Source organism: Aethina tumida, chromosome 3 (genome assembly GCF_024364675.1).
Source record: "Aethina tumida isolate Nest 87 chromosome 3, icAetTumi1.1, whole genome shotgun sequence".
Taxonomy (NCBI): Eukaryota; Metazoa; Arthropoda; class Insecta; order Coleoptera; family Nitidulidae; genus Aethina; species Aethina tumida.
Genome location: NC_065437.1, coordinates 7,090,304 through 7,109,022, shown reverse-complemented (window position 1 = coordinate 7,109,022; position 18,719 = coordinate 7,090,304). Strand labels below are relative to the sequence as shown.

At 28.1% G+C, this 18,719-nt stretch overlaps 1 protein-coding gene across 1 annotated transcript in view; it reads left to right on the top strand.

Moving 5' to 3' along the window:
• The window catches only part of LOC109597086 (A disintegrin and metalloproteinase with thrombospondin motifs 12), a 31,610-nt gene extending 14,528 nt beyond the window's left edge, over window positions 1–17,082 (top strand). The window contains exons 5-17 of the mRNA XM_020012713.2: window positions 672–821; window positions 904–1,050; window positions 2,471–2,711; window positions 2,867–3,076; window positions 3,126–3,231; window positions 3,951–4,075; window positions 4,768–4,888; window positions 7,795–7,921; window positions 7,971–8,091; window positions 12,438–12,697; window positions 15,814–15,962; window positions 16,188–16,309; window positions 16,768–17,082. Coding sequence (XP_019868272.1) covers window positions 672–821; window positions 904–1,050; window positions 2,471–2,711; window positions 2,867–3,076; window positions 3,126–3,231; window positions 3,951–4,075; window positions 4,768–4,888; window positions 7,795–7,921; window positions 7,971–8,091; window positions 12,438–12,697; window positions 15,814–15,962; window positions 16,188–16,309; window positions 16,768–17,040 — 2,152 coding nt within the window. The 3' untranslated portion in view covers window positions 17,041–17,082. The remainder of the gene's footprint in view (window positions 1–671; window positions 822–903; window positions 1,051–2,470; window positions 2,712–2,866; window positions 3,077–3,125; window positions 3,232–3,950; window positions 4,076–4,767; window positions 4,889–7,794; window positions 7,922–7,970; window positions 8,092–12,437; window positions 12,698–15,813; window positions 15,963–16,187; window positions 16,310–16,767) is intronic.
• The last annotated feature ends 1,637 nt before the right edge of the window (window positions 17,083–18,719 follow it).

Here is an 18,719-nt window from a genome sequence, read left to right as displayed (position 1 = left end):
GGTTTCGGTATAAGCCAACCAATCTCTTCTAACTTTTTCCCCGCTATTAATTGTTCTGAAGAAGGAGGCAATAGTTTTGTTTGGACCCTTCGTTGCATCGAAAAGATAATGATTCCAAAGATCCATTTATTGATTTTGGAATCATTATTGGATTTTTATACAATATGTCTTATATTATCGAGTTTATCAGTCAACGATAATTATAAAAATTAAAAACCTAATTTTCGGGCCCCAAAAATTACGGGCCCCAGACACGTGCCTAGGTTGCCTAGGCCTTAGTCCGCCACTGTTGTTATATACTTTTTTAATATAATGTTACTGGGAAAAATAACAATATTAGCTCGCAGTGTATTTTTCATAAAAATACAGTTTTGTTAAAGTATTTTTTGAAAAAAGAGGCAATAGAAAAAATAAATGGTTAAAATGTAAAATCATGGTTATAATGAAATGAGTAAGTATTTGATTTGATTCAGTTAGTCGCTCTTCACTAATTGACCAACAGGAACATGCTATCGAGAAGTCACTTAAACATTTCATATTTTTTTTTATTCGCTTGGTGTTAAATATAATTTAAATTCAAATTTTAATTATTCAAACTTTCAAACATTTATCACATATACCAATGAATAATTTATTGAGAGAAGTCTTTTAACAAACATATTTTTTTATAGATACGATCTTTGTTCAGATAATATGACAAGTTGTAGTCTTATGGGATTAGCTTACTTGGCTGCTGCTTGCACCCACAATGAACCATGTGGCATCAACGAAGATGGAGGATTATTAACTGGGGTAGTAGTTGCACATGAACTGGGCCACGTGTACGTTAATAAGAATCTTAAAACTGTATTCTTTTATATTAAAAGTAAATTTAATCTCAAACGATATCATTTTTAATTTTAGAGTAGGAAGTAGTCATGATAAGGAGGGAGAGTCAAGTTGCCCTGCTCAAGATTCGGATGAATCATTTTTTGTAATGGCGCCATATGTAAGCTTATTTACAATCAGATGGTCTTCATGTAGCAGAGGGTTCATAAATTCTCTATTTGAGTAAGTAACGCTAATTATTTTTTATTGCTTCGCATATTTGTGAAAATGTTAACTTGAACCAACGTACCACACAGTTATCAAATGTAAATCATTTTGTCATTGTTACTGCTCTGTAAACTTTCAGTACTTAGTAACTGCAGGTCATAATCTACATATGCACACACACTAAAACAGATTATATGGTTATGTATCTCCATTACAACGTAATTAAAAAAAACATCCTTTTAAATTATTCAATTGTAATTACGTTGATTTGGTGTTTCAATTCAAACTGTTGTGCAACTCATTTAAATTGGTTGTAGTTGTTATGAGTTTTTGGTGATTAAAGTCATAAAACTGGTTCATTATTTAATGTTTTAATTTTATACCACAGTGAGGTGGAAAACAAATAAAGTCCCTGCATTTTCTCTAATGATTTATTATTATATTTTTCTCATATTATTATGAATGTGGTAATATTATAATGAATATTTAAAAAACAAAATTATTAAATACTAAAATTAAGACAATATTAACTTAATTAAATGTCGTATAGTAAAACGAAATAAATTAATTAATACCTAATAACACTTCTTACTCAATGATGAACTATTTATTAGTGAGCAAAATTTAGCAAATAAGGATGAATAATTTAACGTTTATTTAAAAATTAAGTAATATTAACTGTTAAGAATTCAAATGTTTCGATCACTAAAATAAGGCAGTATAAAAATATTTTATGTGATTTAAAATCAAATAAATAATTGACTGGTGAAATGTGTCGAAGCATACGTTTTTTTAGGATAAATTGTCTTTAAGAAATAGATGGACAGTCAATGGTCAAAGGGTTTAGTTTTTTAAACCACTCTAACTGTGTTATTTATGTGAATGATTATAAATAATTATTAAAGAGTCACCGTGAAAATGAGCGAAAGTTTATAGAAAATTATTATTATTATCTTCATACATACATACATAGTTTTGTATAAAAATATTATACTAAACAGTTTAAACAAAATATTATACTCAAAACAAAAAAGTGTATACTCTCCTCATAACACCTTTTTCTGTCTTTCCACCTAGAATTATTATTGGTACTGATACTAACATATATATTAGATACATTTTAAGACATTTTAAGACAATGACAAAATTGTTATTTTCTATAAATAACTCTCACACAAAATGTGGTCTGAATATTTTGCTTCATTATTGATTTTCTTAGAATCCATTTTTTATAATTAATATCTTAATTTATGACAATGTCAATTACACCTCTGTGTACCTTCAAAAACTTGTTCAGGTGTTTTCTGTATGTACCCAGTTAATTGTCTCCTGAAATTGATTAATCGATTAATTCCAGAAATATATTTTATATTGTACTATTCTAGTAAAATTAACAGAAGTAAATATGATAGATAATTTAATTTTTTTAATTTAGAAACGGCCTCGGCGATTGTTTAAACAATGAACCAAAAGAAACAATGTACCCATTTAAGAACGTTCTTCCTGGCACTGTTTATGATGGTGATGCTCAATGTAACATGCACTTTCCAAATTCAAAGTTATGCAAACTGAATACTGATAAATTTTGTGAAATGTTAACTTGTAGAGTTTCACCAACGACTTGTATGTCAAAAGGCGAACCTGTAATTGATGGAACACACTGTGGACAAAATAAGGTAATTAATATTAAATTTTTAATATATGAAAAACATAAGTTGTATCAATATTTTATAAATTATTAGCAACTTTAGTTAGTTATTAAATGTTCTTAAAAATTTATTATTAAATAAAAGGCAGTACTAATATTTTCTAAATATAGTATTTTTTATAGTGGTGTTATCGAAAAGAATGTGTCGAAATTGGTGAACGTCCAGAGGCGGTGAATGGAGACTGGGGTGAGTGGTCTGGATGGTCAGAATGTTCAAGGTCATGTGGTATTGGGATTTCTACTTCGATACGAGAGTGTAACAATCCCAAGCCCAAGAACAAAGGCAGATACTGTATTGGGGAAAAGAAAAAGATAAAAACGTGCAATACTCAAGTAAGTAATATGTTAGGTACTAATTAATTTTTACTAAAATATTTATTAGCCTTGCCCAAAAGGAACACCCTCTTTTAGAGAAACGCAGTGTGCTGAAACTGATTCTGAGATGTTTTATGGAAAGTATTTTCATTGGAAGGCTCATTTTATATCAGGTAAGTTTTTGAAAAATAAAATTATTTTCCTTTTTAGAATTTTAATTTCACAATAATTGCACCCATTACTGAAAAATTAGAAACCAAGACACTTATTTATTGAAGAACTTAATAAAATTATATTGGTCTATTTGACTCGAAACAATGAAAATGTATTTTTAATTAAAACACGCGTAACCGTAATTTGACAAAGCCATTTTGGGATCTTAATTTGTTTAATCAGTTGCGGCCGCTCGTGTATAAATTTCATCCGAAACGAAACCGTGTTACTCTTTAAATGAGAATTAAACGTGACTGAAATAATATTTGCATCTCATAGTCCTGCAATGAAGCCGGCCTGCCGCAGTAAAAAGATTATGACAAAATATGCTGTTAAGTAAACGTTTCAGTTTTATTGTGAATAGTTAATTAACAGTAGTTTTCGCCACATTTTGAATTTCAGATTTTACTGTACAAGAATAGTAATGCGGATGTTTTATCAGGCTCCTAAAGTTTGGTTTGTTGAATTTTTTATACACTTCTAGCAGTTACAAAATAGATTTCTTTAATTAAATATTAATATTACCTATCTTCTACAGTTATAAAACAAACTTTTTTCTTTATTTTTATGAGTATGTAACTTGTAATAAGTCTGAACTATGAACAAAGAATTATCAAAGCTTACAATAACAAATAGTTGTTGGCCCACCGTGATTTATGTACAAATATTTTTGTTTTAGATGAACCATGTACGTTGTATTGTTTAAATGACGATTTCCAATTTGCTAAACGAAGAGGAAGAGTTAAAGATGGCACTAGTTGTAAAACAGGAACTACGGATATTTGTGTAACAGGAGTTTGTACAGTAAGAATATTTTTATGAACTATATCATTAGATATTAAAAATATGCCAAGAAATAGTATGTTATTATATACATAAATACATAGTATCATCAATATATAATAAATTTTCTGGCCTTATTTGGAATTTTGGTTTGCGTACTATTTTTAAGTATTACCTAAGCAAAACTAATATCGAATTTTAAAAGGTCGTCTGTTTGTTTCAAATTATTCCTATAACTGTTTTTATAATTTGATTTTGATCAATAATTGCTTGAATATATAAAATTTTGCGTTTTTTATAATGAATGCCGTAGTTTCCGGACTATAAGATGCATCGAAAAATTTACTCAAATTTTGGGAGCGTTTTATTGTCCATAAAATACGGTACATACGAATCTGTTAATTCATTTTATTCCATGGATTAATAAAAGAATTCAATTTAATAATGATGTTTTTAATTCTAACACAATTTTATTAATTATTACTTTATTTATTTAACTTATTTGTTCATCAGTTACAATTGATTGTATAAATATCGATACAAAGAGTTATGATTCAAAAACCTTGCTTGAATAGAATTTCTTTTGAAGCCTATTTTATGGATACATCAAAAATTTATTGTTATATATGTGATTTTATCTTTTTTGTTCTTGTATTTGCTTGTTTGTTGTTAACCTTAGCTCTGAATGATTTAATGCCATATCATGTTTGTAGAAACTTGGATGTGACTTCAACATAAATTCAGACGCCGTTGAGGATGTTTGCGGTATCTGTAATGGTGACGGGACTCAGTGTAAAATAGTGGACGAAATTTATACAGATTTAGGAGCACACGGTAAGTAAATTTTTGCTTACGTATTGGTCTTGTACAAATAATAACTTTTACCGCTTAACTTCTATGAACATTAAAGAAGACCTTATAAGATCCAATATCTTATAACTTATTGGATAAGTACAGTATCAATTGAATGAAACTACTTAACATAGTGTAAATTATTCAATTATTTTAAGTTGGAGAGAGTAATATTTATATTAATAATACAGAAAGCCGTCCCTTAAAATAATCAGCATATAATTTAATATTATTACTATTATTACCTGTGGACAATTTTAATGTCAAATAATGGCATCCACACAACATTATAATATTAATATTTATTGTTCATCTATAATTTTGTACCTAAATCTTACTTAAATTAAATCTTAAGATGACATATTTAAAAAATATTTATTTAATAATTATTTATATATGTATGTATAACTTTAAAAAAATTGATAATACTTTTTTGAACACCTTTTGTTTGTTATAACCGCCTGTTAAGGCGACGCATAGATACAATTAAATTAATAATAAGAATTCATATAAATTTAATGGTTTTTGGTGTGTTAATTGAGACTAAATGTAGTTCCAGAAGTTTTCAATTGGATTTAGATCCGTACTTAACGCTGGCCAATCAAAAACCTCAACATCTTTTAACCAATTTTAAACAAAGCACGCTTAAAAATCCATAGAACTAGTAAATTATGATTGTTAAATGATGGTTCAATTACATCTCCATGATGTTTCTATATATGAAACGGTCTAGTTTACCAATATTTTTTTGTAATACATATATACCGTGTTAACAAAAAGAATCCAAAACCAGAACATTTCCTCAGTGTATTTCAAAGTTTTTGTAGTGCACGATTATTAAAGTACCTTTCGCTAAAATTTTGGAGGATATTTAATATACTTTTGTCAATCAACATTTGATTGTTCTACTAGACAGTTTGATATTGTATGACTCAATTGCTTAGAAGACAAGAAATGACATCGCTTATTGATTCTTCTACTTTGTCTATAAAAGGAGTTGTTTTTTTGTTAGGACATTGTCTTATTGTATTTTCAATTGAGCTGTTTCATATGTGTTAATAAGCACAGTAAATCATTTTTCGGAAGAATTTTAAGGTTTTTGCGATATCTGTAATATTTAGAGCCTATTTTTTATATGCGTTTAAAGTAATGTGTAACAAAAAAGTAAAAAAGGGTATAGAAAACTGAAAAATATATTATATTACTGACTGGACGAAATCCTTTTATGAAATATCTTATAAATTTTTGATAATCGGTGTTACGCTGGAATACGATAGCACACAAATGTCATTTGTCACAAATCAAATAGCTATCCATTAAATTACTCATGATTTTTTTCAAAATAGAACGAACGTCGGACACTGGTGAATGGAATTAATTAAAAGATAAGGGTTAGATTAGTGTTTTAATCATTAAGAGACAATGAAGATTGCAAATTGTAAATTTAACAACACTGAATCAACTTAACTTTCATATAATAAAAATGAACTAAAATAATTCTGAAGAAATGCTTCAGACCTTTTCAGGTACAACACTTCCTTTACCAAATAGTCTTTAAAACCAATAACACGAATTTGAATATCATGGATATTCTAGTAGTAAAAATTCAAATTTAATGTATCATAAGAAGGTGTTAAAAAACGGAGATTTATATCCTAAAATATATAAAAATGGAAATAGTTACAAAGGAATGCATATGCAAGGTGTCCTAGAATCACTATTAAATATTAAAATTATTCAATTGATCGAACTTATTGAACTGTTAAAATTAATTTACCTATGCCATTTTTATTTTTTTTTATTATTTTTATTTTACCAATCAGCGAAGCCCGGCTTAAAATAATAATACTTATATCTTATTTTAAATATATTATTTCTCCATCTTTTGCATTTGTTGTACATATCAACGCAGTGGTAATAATCCGTGTATTCATTTTTAATGCACAAGTACTTTTACCTCCACGTTCAGACACAAAATCACCATATTCAGATAACACTGGTTTACAATCATTTTGCCTTTCACATCCCACTAAGATTTTCTTGTACACTTTAATAAATACGAAAATCATCTTATTTTTTTATGGAAGCATTTTCTAACTTTTTATTTTGTATTTTCAGAGTTGACCTGACATTTGTGGGTATAACTCAAGATCTGATTGACCGATTTGGTTAAACAACAGCATTCAAATTAAAGATAAATAAATATTCTGGAAAATTCATTTAAATAGTTTGAAAATGGTTCAGTAGTTCATATAGCAGAGTTTTCGTTTTAGTTAGAGTTAGAGTATCCGGTCAATTTGGACGACGTGTGTAACGAGCATGTTTTTCAGGATAGAGCAATAATGTATTACATTTGGTTTTTCATAAAATAAAAGTGATTATGGTAAATATAATACACAAAAAAGAGACAGATTTTTTTATAATACAATTTTCATATATCAAATATAGATTTAAATAAGGGAGAAAAAAACGTAAAAACCACTCTAATATTAATAACTTGTCATTCTATTTTCATTTTCAGTAGCTTATTTTTTTCATAAAATTGTTATCTTCCTGTAAAAAAATCAAAATGGAATTAACTTTGTGATTTCTATTATTCCTATCACGACATCTGAAATTTTAACATCAATAGATCGGTTTTATCAAGTTGTTAAAATCTGGTTCAATCTTAAAACTATGGATTTAAAAGTTGTAGAATCTCGAGTTTTTCTCAATAATGGCGGAGTAAATTTGGAAATTGGTTAATAATCCAAAATGCTTCCATAAAAAGGATTTAAATGTGATTTTCAGATTTACCAAAATTTATAGAAAAATTAAAATTTTCAATATCATTAAAATCCAATAGGTCTGTTTTCATTAATATTTTTTATTATAATTTTTATTTTTAGATTATAAAAAAGTAGTCACTATACCTGCAGGAAGTAGGAAAATTTCTATTAACGAATTGGCACCGTCGGAAAACACAATTGCCATTTCGGACAAATATGAGAAAATATTTTACCTTAACGGAGATCAGTAGGTATTTTATTTTTGTTTGAATTGTGTTTTAAAAGGTATGTTTTAGTAATGAAGAATTAGATGGCGTTAAGAGTTTTAATGACGTTGAAGGAATGTATTCACATTCAGAACCTGGTGAAGAAAATTTAATAATTAGTGGACCAATTAAAGATGACATCATCTTTTATGTAAGATATATTCATGTGTACCTATTTATTAATGAAAGGACATCTTTAGCACAGATTTACCGATCAGTAAATTATAAGTGATTTAAAATGATAAACAGCATCATTTTATGTATTGGTGACTTATGTAGCTTCATTTTTCGTATTCCTTGGCGCTAGAAAATCTTTGTGACATCAGAAGCCTGTTCTTTTGATAATAAATCGTATATCAAGTTATGCCATTCACAAAGCTGGGTGCACATGATTTATGCTACACGACTCTGCTTTTATTAATAAAATATCCCAGAAGTTTCTCCTGTTACTATGTAAATTTATCAACAAACCAGCGACAAGGTCACACTAATTAAGTTTAAATATTTCTTATTCAGTATTGAATATTTATTTGTTTTCTTCTTTCTTTTAGGTTCTAACGTAACTCCACTGTTAGGTATTTAAATATTAAAATTGTCGTGGTGATTGTAATAATGTGTAAAATTTGAAATTAGAATTCATGAAACATTCATTTTTATTAGGAAACACTTGACATTTCATCTGAAAACATTAAAATTTATTCCTATGTTTTATTCCCGCGTGTCAAATATAACCAACCAAGTAATCAAATCATCGAGCCGTCTCCAGAGATTAAGTCATTCCTACAATATCCGTCTGTTTATGATACTGTTATGGTTTTGACATTTTGATTCAGAATACGGCAGTGGTATGTACATTTATTTAGCCTTACGTGCATGTTCAGAAACATTAAAATAAGAACAAGATATTAGTATATTATAAACCTAATTGATTTGAGAATTAAAACATAAACATTCCAATTAAAAAATATTTAAAAACACCACTGAAGAAAGTAATCTTACTGAATTGAAGGAATTTTGGTGTGCACAACTCATAGCTCCATAGTCTTTAATATTACAGATTTATTTTAAATTTAATAATTTTATTTTAATTTTAAACTATTTGACTATTTGAGCCCTAAAATATAAACCATATTTTTGAAAAAAATACATTAGAACAGAGAGAACAAAATTGCCACTTTCCTACGGGACGAATTTACAAAAGATTTTCTAGGGAAGTAATATGTAAAGTAATAACATAAATCAAAAATATTATATCTAATAACAGTAACAATCAATACAGCTAAACACACGAGTGTCAACTTCAAAAGAATGTTTGAATTGCTACTACATCCACCATATTCATTATAATTATTTTCTCTTGCCAAATTTGAAAAATTAAAAAAAAAAGAAACATTGTCTCTAATATTTTTCTGGATATTCTTACTGAAACGAATACTTATTGTGAAAGATTAAAGGAATCTCATATTTCAGAGGAATATACAAGATAAAAGGGTCGGATTAAGAGGATCTAACCGAGGGGTGATTGAAATTGAAAAATAAAATAATTTTTACACAATATATTTTCTTGTCCCTGTCACATGCCCTGATCATGCGGTATTCGTATTTACAATATATAATTTTTGAATATATCTAATCACAGTAACAACCAATACAGCTTTACTAAAACCTAAAAAGAAATTACTTGTCTCTCTATTTTTATTCGAATTTTTTTCATAAAATAGATACGACAAAAGTCCTGTCAGCCAAAAATATGTAAAGAACAATAAATTAAATAATAAACACTGTTGCCACGAAAAGAGTTAACTCATTGCTGCTCATTTAAATTTTGTGATTAAATGTTTCTAAATAAACACTAATTATGAGTTTTTGTATATAAGAATCCACTTACAGTAAAAAACATTATAATCAAGTGCCAAAAATTTAATTACGACTAAGCTATTTTTGATTTTGTTTTTAATTTTTTTTGTAGTACTGGATTATAAATGGAAAAGTTTGCCAAAATATGACATTAAAAATCAAAGTCGAGAAGGGTTCAAAAATATATCTCTATTATAAATCATTTATATTCATATTTTTGCACTTTTCGACTTCGTATATTATACTTCAGTGGATAGTGAAAAATAAAAAAATCCAAAATATGATTTTTTCGAAAAAAATATATTTGAGAATGTTATTGCTTTCAACGAGTTTAATCCGACACTCATTTCCTTAACACCCTGTATAATTCTAATAGTTTTCAGTCGATGTATAAAATATCTATTGTCAGGTATACTCACGCCACTTATACATTTTAAATGTTGTGTATTTTTATTTTTTCGCCATGTATCGCTTGTCTGTCCTGAAATTTATCTGACCCACAAAACTAGTAGTGGTAGAAAGTAGAACTTTTTTAAAATTCAAATAATTTTTGGTTATTATGTTCAAAAAAATTTTTATTGAAAATTAATTTCCTTTAAAAATTACATATTTAAACAATAAAAAATAGGGTTTAAAATTTATTCACGATATTTGTTTTGGGATGGCTAAAAGTAGAACAACATATGCTCTATTACTACAAATAATTTGTAATTAGTATTTTAATTAATTCTACACTAATATAATGTAGAATTCCCATTATTATGAATAACTTCCAAACACCTTTTTTCATGGAAAGCAATAGATTTTATTTTGTTGTTCACTATTTCCCATAAGTTTTCAATGGAGTTTAGATCGGGAAATGCTCGTGGTCAGATCATAAGTATTTTGAAGTGTGCTTCGAGTAATTATCTTATTGAAAATAATGTTTTAGTGGCATATTTTTATTTAAATACGATACCATGTTGTACCTCAATATTTCTTTATAAATATTTAACAGTAAGCATGGTAAACTTTCGATCAAAACTTTCACAAATGGGTCACCTTACATATAAAATTCTATCACTGCTAACCAGATTAAACTTCACTTAAATCACTCTAGATCGCTCGTTTCCAATCATTTAAAGTCCATTGTAAAAGGGACCCATGTAAACTCAACTCTGGCTCACCTGTTCTTCTGTGATAGTAGTGTTTTTTTTTGCTGGCCTTCTCTCATGAAGACCCCCTTATAATCTGTCCCTTTCGGTTCTTGGAGAAGCATTAATGCCAAGTTGTGCCTCAAGTCATGAAAGGAGTAGGATAAAATTTGTTTATTATGAAACCTATTAGTTTTTCTTGGTCTTCCAGTTTTATTTTTTCCGTTCACATATTATCAAATCTTGAAAATTGTTCTAAAACAGGCGTTACAATCGAGCGATATTGATTTTTCTCTCATTGGATTGAAAGAACGGTACAATCGGTGGTGATTTTAATTCGAAAGATAATTTCTTTCCACGAGGTGTTATATTAACTCAGTTTACTTTGATGTATACTGTAAATTAAAAATTATTGTCGATTTTGTGGAGATTAGTGACATTTAGTAAATTTTTTGTCAGCCGAATATTTAGTTTTTTGATTTGTAACTAATAGAATTATTTTTAATACAATCAATTCGATATGTTTGTGTACAGTGTGTTCATAATTAATAAAAATTATATTAGATATATAGTTGCTCTACTTTCTGCCAATACTATACATATATTGAATAAAAATACAGAATTGAAAACGATTCGTTTTATTCCTTTATAATAAGAAATGGCCATTACTATACATATATAATTCAGTAATTTATATAAGAAGCCACATTTAATTAATCTAAATCTAAAGAACTGAAAACTAATATTAGCAAAATCAACATAAACGAGTGCATCAGTTGTCAGTACTCCACTAATTGAAATGTCTTCGTCAAGTAAATTCCACGGCGACGAGTGTTTGCTTCAAATAATTGGAACTTGTGCGGCACTATTCAATGAACATACATACGAACATACACATACATCTCCCCCGTCTGTCCCCTGGACTGTGATAAGTAAGCGTATTGGCGGCGGCTTTGCATAGAATATGTGTGCTTTGGCTGTGAAACGATCATACATAATTTATTTTTAAAGCTTCTTAGTTCCCGAACCCGCGTCCTCCTACGACAAATAATCCAGATAATCTCTGCTTATTTACTTAATTGCACTGAATTATTGTATAGAAAATGGCAGGAAATTCTTGTCTTGATTGATTGCCCTCGTTTTCCTGCCTTTGCTAGCGCCGCTTTATATAGAGATTATGCAGAGTATTTGCAAAATCTGCCATTCACATTTAAATTTATGTCTTTTAGTGAGAGAACAATTTTGCCTCGAACATTTTCTCTATAGTCTTTACGATTACCATTAAAAATAAGTCTCTTAATAATTAATCAGATGCTTATTAAATAGCAGTAGTTTTTATTGTTTTTGTGATTGCACGAGTATCCAAAAGCTTCTTTTTTGTAATTATACTTAAATATGTATAATTTCACACAGTGCTTGGTGTATTTTTTGAACATCACGATATTACATAATGAAATATACACTCTTGAAAACATAGTTTTGTTTTCTTAAACTCATTATATTGTAGGTATGTTTTTATAAACAAGAAAATGTTGGGTATCATTATACGTATGCAGAAATGAGTAAAGATAACATTTACAAGCCGAAATACCACTGGGAATTACTTGAATGGTCAGACTGTTCAGTTAAATGTGGGGGAGGTTTTCAAACTCCAAGCTTTGATTGCATTGAAGAAAAATCAGGAAAAGTAAGTGCATCCTTCTGTACGTCACAGCCGAAACCAATAACTGAGCCTAAGAAGTGCAATGAAATGCCCTGTTCAACAAAGTAAGTTTTATTCATTATATTTTATACAATTTTTTTAAGTTTTATCTTTTTATAATATAATATAACTCATTTGGATATGAAAAACTTCTCTCAAAATAGGTGTCGTGAGTGTTCACAATAAACACACGTGTGTCAACTTAAAAAGAATTTTTGAATTGCTACTACATCCACCATATATATTCATTATAATTATTTTCTCTTGCAAAATTTGAAAAATTTAAAAAAAGAAACATTGTTTCTAATAATTTGGTGGATATTCTTCCTGAAAAGAATACTTACTGTGGAAGATTAAAGGATCATATTTCAGAGGAATATACAAGCTAAAAAAGGTCGGATTAAGAGGATCTAACCAAAGGGTGATTGAAATTGAAAAATAAAATAATTTTTACACAATATTTTTTCTTGTCCCTGTAACGTGCCCTGATGCAAATAATTTTCATTTTTATTACTTATTAAATCATTGAATCTTTATTATATATTTACACTGGAGAAAATACAATAATTAAGCTAATCTGGTTTTAATCTCCTTATTGGTCTGGCTGGAAGTATATGTATTGAAATCAATAGTTTTATTTATAATTTTCATTTGTTCTTTTATGTTTATTTTGGTGGGCATTATGAGTAGTCAAACTCATCGTGGCTAATGGTTAGTTTGATAATGAATAAACAACCTACTAGTGTAACAACAACCCAGCTTATCGTTTCAACAAGGGTAATCTAAATTTTAAGAACAGTAGCGCCATTTTTATTTTAACAATAAAAAATACTGTACTTCAATGAAAATGGAAATCAATAATTTATCTTTATCTAGTGCAGTGGCGGACTAAGGCTAAAGCGGGCCCTAGGCAACATTGTTATTCCGGGCCTATTTTTCAGTTATGACATACTTTGCGTTTGGTAGTTTGGTTTTAAAACATATAGTATATAATTTTATTTAATTATCGGATTCCAAGAAAAAAAGGAAAAAAATAATGCACATGTACAAAAATTAAACAAACAGAATTTATTAAAATAAACAAATAAACATAAATTATTAAAACAAAAATGAGTTTGATTGTCTTTTTTCTCACTTTTAATTCTGCAATCTCATCAATTAGTTTGTCATAGCTATTAAATAACTCTTTTTCTATATAAAGTAATAATAAACTATTTAATTTTTGTTGACATAATGTGGATCTTAAAAAAACTTTTATTCTGGCCATTACTGAGAATGATCTTTCACCGCTTGCATTGCTTCTTGGAAGGGTTCAATAAATTCTCAAAATTATGTTTAAATTAGGGAATGTGCAATAATATTATTTTCCTGAATAAATGACCACATGGATACAGGAGAAATAATATTTTCTTTACTTATAAAAGTCTTTAATTGTAATGCTTCATTTTTCAGTTCTGCTAGGTTTAAATTTTGTTTATAACATTTTAATACCTCTATTGAAGAGTCACTAACAACACTATCATGAAAAATTGTTTTGAATTTATTGCTAATAGTTTTATATCCCTCAGATCTATTTTTAATGTTGTTAATTAAAGAATCGCATACAACAAAAAAATATTAACTCTAAAATGTTCTTTGCCACTCAATCTTATTTCATGTTTTGGAATTTCAACATGACATAGTTTTCGTATTTTCTGCCATTTTTTATCATTAGTATATGCAATATCTTTAACTTTTCTTGCTTCTTTTTTTAAATTGTCAAAATCATCTCGAACAATTTGTATGAAATCTATCAATGAATCATATATGCTGCTGTTTTTAGGGATTTATCTTTTTGTTAGAGAGTCTTGTTTGAAGTAGCTATTTTCTCTAAAATCTTTTCCCATGTAGTAAGTAACAGTACATACAACTCTATCGAGTTTTTGTATAAATAGGCGGCTTCGCATCTTGTTAATGGTTTTTCATCTTTGTTTGAGAACAATGACGTAAACGATATTTAATTACTTCATAATTTTCCTTTAAGGATTTCACAGCATCGGAACGAGCAGACCACTTGGTGTCACAAATAGGTTTAATACTCAAGTGTTACAATTCTTGAATGATATTGAAAACAATGGTCATTTCCATACAAATTTCGGCAGTAGCGATTCCAATGAAATATAATGAATGATTTGCGCATGGTATAAAATGGGCAGAAAAATAATGTTGTTTTATCCTGGATTGGAGTCCTTATATTTACCTGACATATTAAATGCATTATCATAATTCTGTTCCCGACAGTTAGTGATGTCTCAATCTATATTATTTAAAAATTCTAAAATAACTTTCTTTCCAATTTTTACCAGTATGAGAAAATATAGGTAGAAATCTCAAAAATCTTTATTTTATACCAATTTGAACAACATAGCGAATAATGAATCAATAATTAGAGAGTAAAATTTGGCTTTCATTAGCGTTGTTTGTTTGGAAAATAATTTACAGACGTAACAGTACAATAAGTTGTTTGGTTTCAGTATAAGCCAACCAATCTCTTTCAACTTTTTTCCCGCTATTAATTGTTCTGAAGAAGGAGGCAATAGTTTTGTTTGATTTGTTTTGACCCTTCGTTACTTCGAATAGATGATGATTCCAAAGATCCATATACTGATTTCCGTGGATTTTTTATACAGTATATCTTATATTGTCGACTTTATCAATCAACGATTCGGCATAATTTGGATACGATTCAGCATTAATTATGAATATCACGTTTTTCTGTTAAATCTCTTATATCTGTTATAAAAATTAAAAACCTATTTTTCGGGCCCCATAAATTACGGACTCTAGACATGTACCTAGATTGCCTAGGCCTTAGTCCACCATTGATCCAGTGTAAACGCGTTGTTGAAAGCTCAAATCCACTTAAAATTTCACATGCTATATGCTAATTTAAATATAATTTTTTTTACAATATTATTAAAAAGAAGCTGGATATGACATTGCATTTTTATTGTTTGTTTTTTCAATTACAGTGTGTGGGAAATGAATTTATATCAAACATGTATAAATTTTCTTTTTAATGTTGTTAATTAACGTCCGGACATTTCGCATCCCACACATTTACTTAATAGTCGCGTGACCACACGCAATAATTTCACAGTGATTCCCATCTAACATCTTTTTCTTTCTCTACCAATAACAGATGGAAAGTTGGAAATTGGGGCGAGTGTTTGGCGTGCAAAAATAAAGCCGGTGTGCGTATAAGGGAAGTAGAATGCGTAAGGGAATCGCCCCGGCACGGAGCTCAAGATATTCTTGTCGAAGATGAAGAGTGTAAAGATTTAAAACCAGGTACCAAATTTATTTTTATTGGATCATTGCAATAGATCTTTTCAATACCAGATTTTATTAAAATTTCTGAAGCTTTCCTAACGTTTGATTTTGGATTCGGTTAGTCATTTTATAGAAGAAATGATATTTAAATATCCTCTCCATTTTTTTAAATTTTAGTATAATCATATAGTTTTATTTGAGACTTATAATAATTATTAGACTGATTTTATAATTTCTTTAAAGGAACACGTGAACTATGCGATGCTCACGAAACGTGCAGCAAGAAACGACACACAGACAATCTTCCGGATCATTTGATGGAAAAAGTATGGACGCAGACCAGGTCCATTAATAAAAAGGATTCCGTAAGTACAGATATTTCAGTTATGCGAAATGTTTCTGATTAAATAATATTTCAAGCGTTTTCTCCTTTTTGGTATTCTTTTATCAAATTATTTATTCATTCCTTATATTGCGTTGTACGAATCCCTCCGCATGAAATTGTGTGTTTGAAAAATCAGAGCTTTTACAAAAAAGTAGAAATTTTCATAAATATTTTGGTCGTAAAAGCAAAGAGTTGAGTAATGAGATATATTTTGATTTTTGAACTAAAATAATTTTTATTTCAATAAGTAAAACGATTCAATTTTTGAAAGGAACTTCTCGATGCTGTTGCTAAATAAATATGGTAACCAAATTCAAATTTATGTTTATTATAACTTGAGAAAGATGAAATATTTCTTAGTAATTTTAAAGAAAAAGATCTTTCAATTCTGTCTTTGAAGTGTTTACGTGACTTAAATTTTTTCTTTATTTATTCAAGGAACACCGTCAAGCGTTATCAGAGTCATCAATGGAAACGAGAAAAGGAAACACTATCATTAAGGATAGAGTTCCGAATGAGGAGCTCAAATTAATAAAAATTCCTTTCCGACAATCACGATTGTCGCTTAATTTAACCGATAATGCATTCGAAAAAATGGGCGACGATGTAGCAGACACCATGGATATGAGTAATGCCAAGATAATTACAGGAGACAAGGCTGCAGAACTTCTGAAAATTCTACAAAATCAAAACAATACACCTGGTGGTTAGAAAATGATACTGCAATATTAATAATAAACCATCATCATTAAATTTAAAATTTTAAAAATATTACAATTGAAGTCCGTAATTATTTTATTGATGAAACAATTTATTTTACAAATCATTAATTATTATTGAAATTATTGTATATTTTTACTATTATATTTTTATACATGTTTTAATATCTATATTTATAAAAAATAATATTTTCCATGTTTTGGTATTTTTTATATTTAATATATATAATAACTGCAAAAAGTTCTCTAATTTAGTAAAATTGATATGAAATTTTTTAAGCTATTTTTCTAGAATAAATTTCTACCTCATTTTACCAAACCCAGAAAAAAAGGCTTAGTGGAAAATTAAATAACTCGAAAACTGTTAATTATTATTATCATTATTATCATTATTATCATTATTATCATTATTATCATTATTATCATTATTATCATTATTATCATTATTATCATTATTATCATTATTATCATTATTATCATTATTATCATTATTATTATTATTATCATTATTATCATTATTATCATTATTATCATTATTATCATTATTATCATTATTATCATTATTATCATTATTATCATTATTATCATTATTATCATTATTATCATTATTATCATTATTATCATTATTATTATTATTATATATATAAGTTCATCAAAATATCAAATCGTAACAATTCTTTTTTCTGGGAAGGTAATTCTGACGTTATATTTTTGCAATTACTAATCTTGTGTAACGTTATCAACATTGAAATACAACGATAATATTCAACATAAGATTTAAAAAATTATTGGAAAATATATAATATGCAACTACATTATTTGAATTATAATTTCTAAATCTAATCAGATGTATTTTTATACTGAACCATAATAGAGCTACCTCATCACTCTTTAATACGCTTTTTTTTAGTTATCCCAGGAGACGTTATCCGCCCTTCTTATCAGACCCGGTTTCGTGAATATGCCTTAGTCTGTGCAAAGTTGCGATTTTCTTTAATACATTTTCCCAGAAATGCCATTTAACTTGAACTGTCATCACATTTTTGAGGTAGTTCTATTTCATATACTCATCTTATTAGACACAGTTAAAATATAAAGAAATGAAACAAATTTTAAGTGACGGGCAAAATTATTATGTGGCATGTATTTATATAATCAGAATAATCCTTGACTATGAAAATTCAGTTAGTTAAATTGAGTACCTTGACGTCTTCAAATTTAAACTTAGGATTAAGTGAATTAAAACAAGGCAATGGTTGGCAACCCAGTTAACACGAATTGGTAACACTGGGAAAGCAGGTCAAATTTTCTGTCACATTTACGAAATTCTAATAGATTGACTATCCAGTGAATCACCATTACCACAGCTTATACTCATTCAATGACAGCAGTAACAAAAAAAAATATTCATCGAAAAAAAAACACCGTAATCAACATTCTTAAGAAAACTGAGAGAATATAGAGACTTAGTATGGCAGGCTATAATAGAACAAATTTTCAGAAATTCTTAACAAGGAAAATGAAGTACAGGTTGGTAAGGGTGAATTGTGTTATATTACCTATCCCGAACTCAAAGGACTGTACATAACAAGCTTAAAAAAGCCGAAACCTTTACAGACATCTTTGTTCAGGAATGCCATCTGAATTTTCTTCAACATGAAAACTCACTCA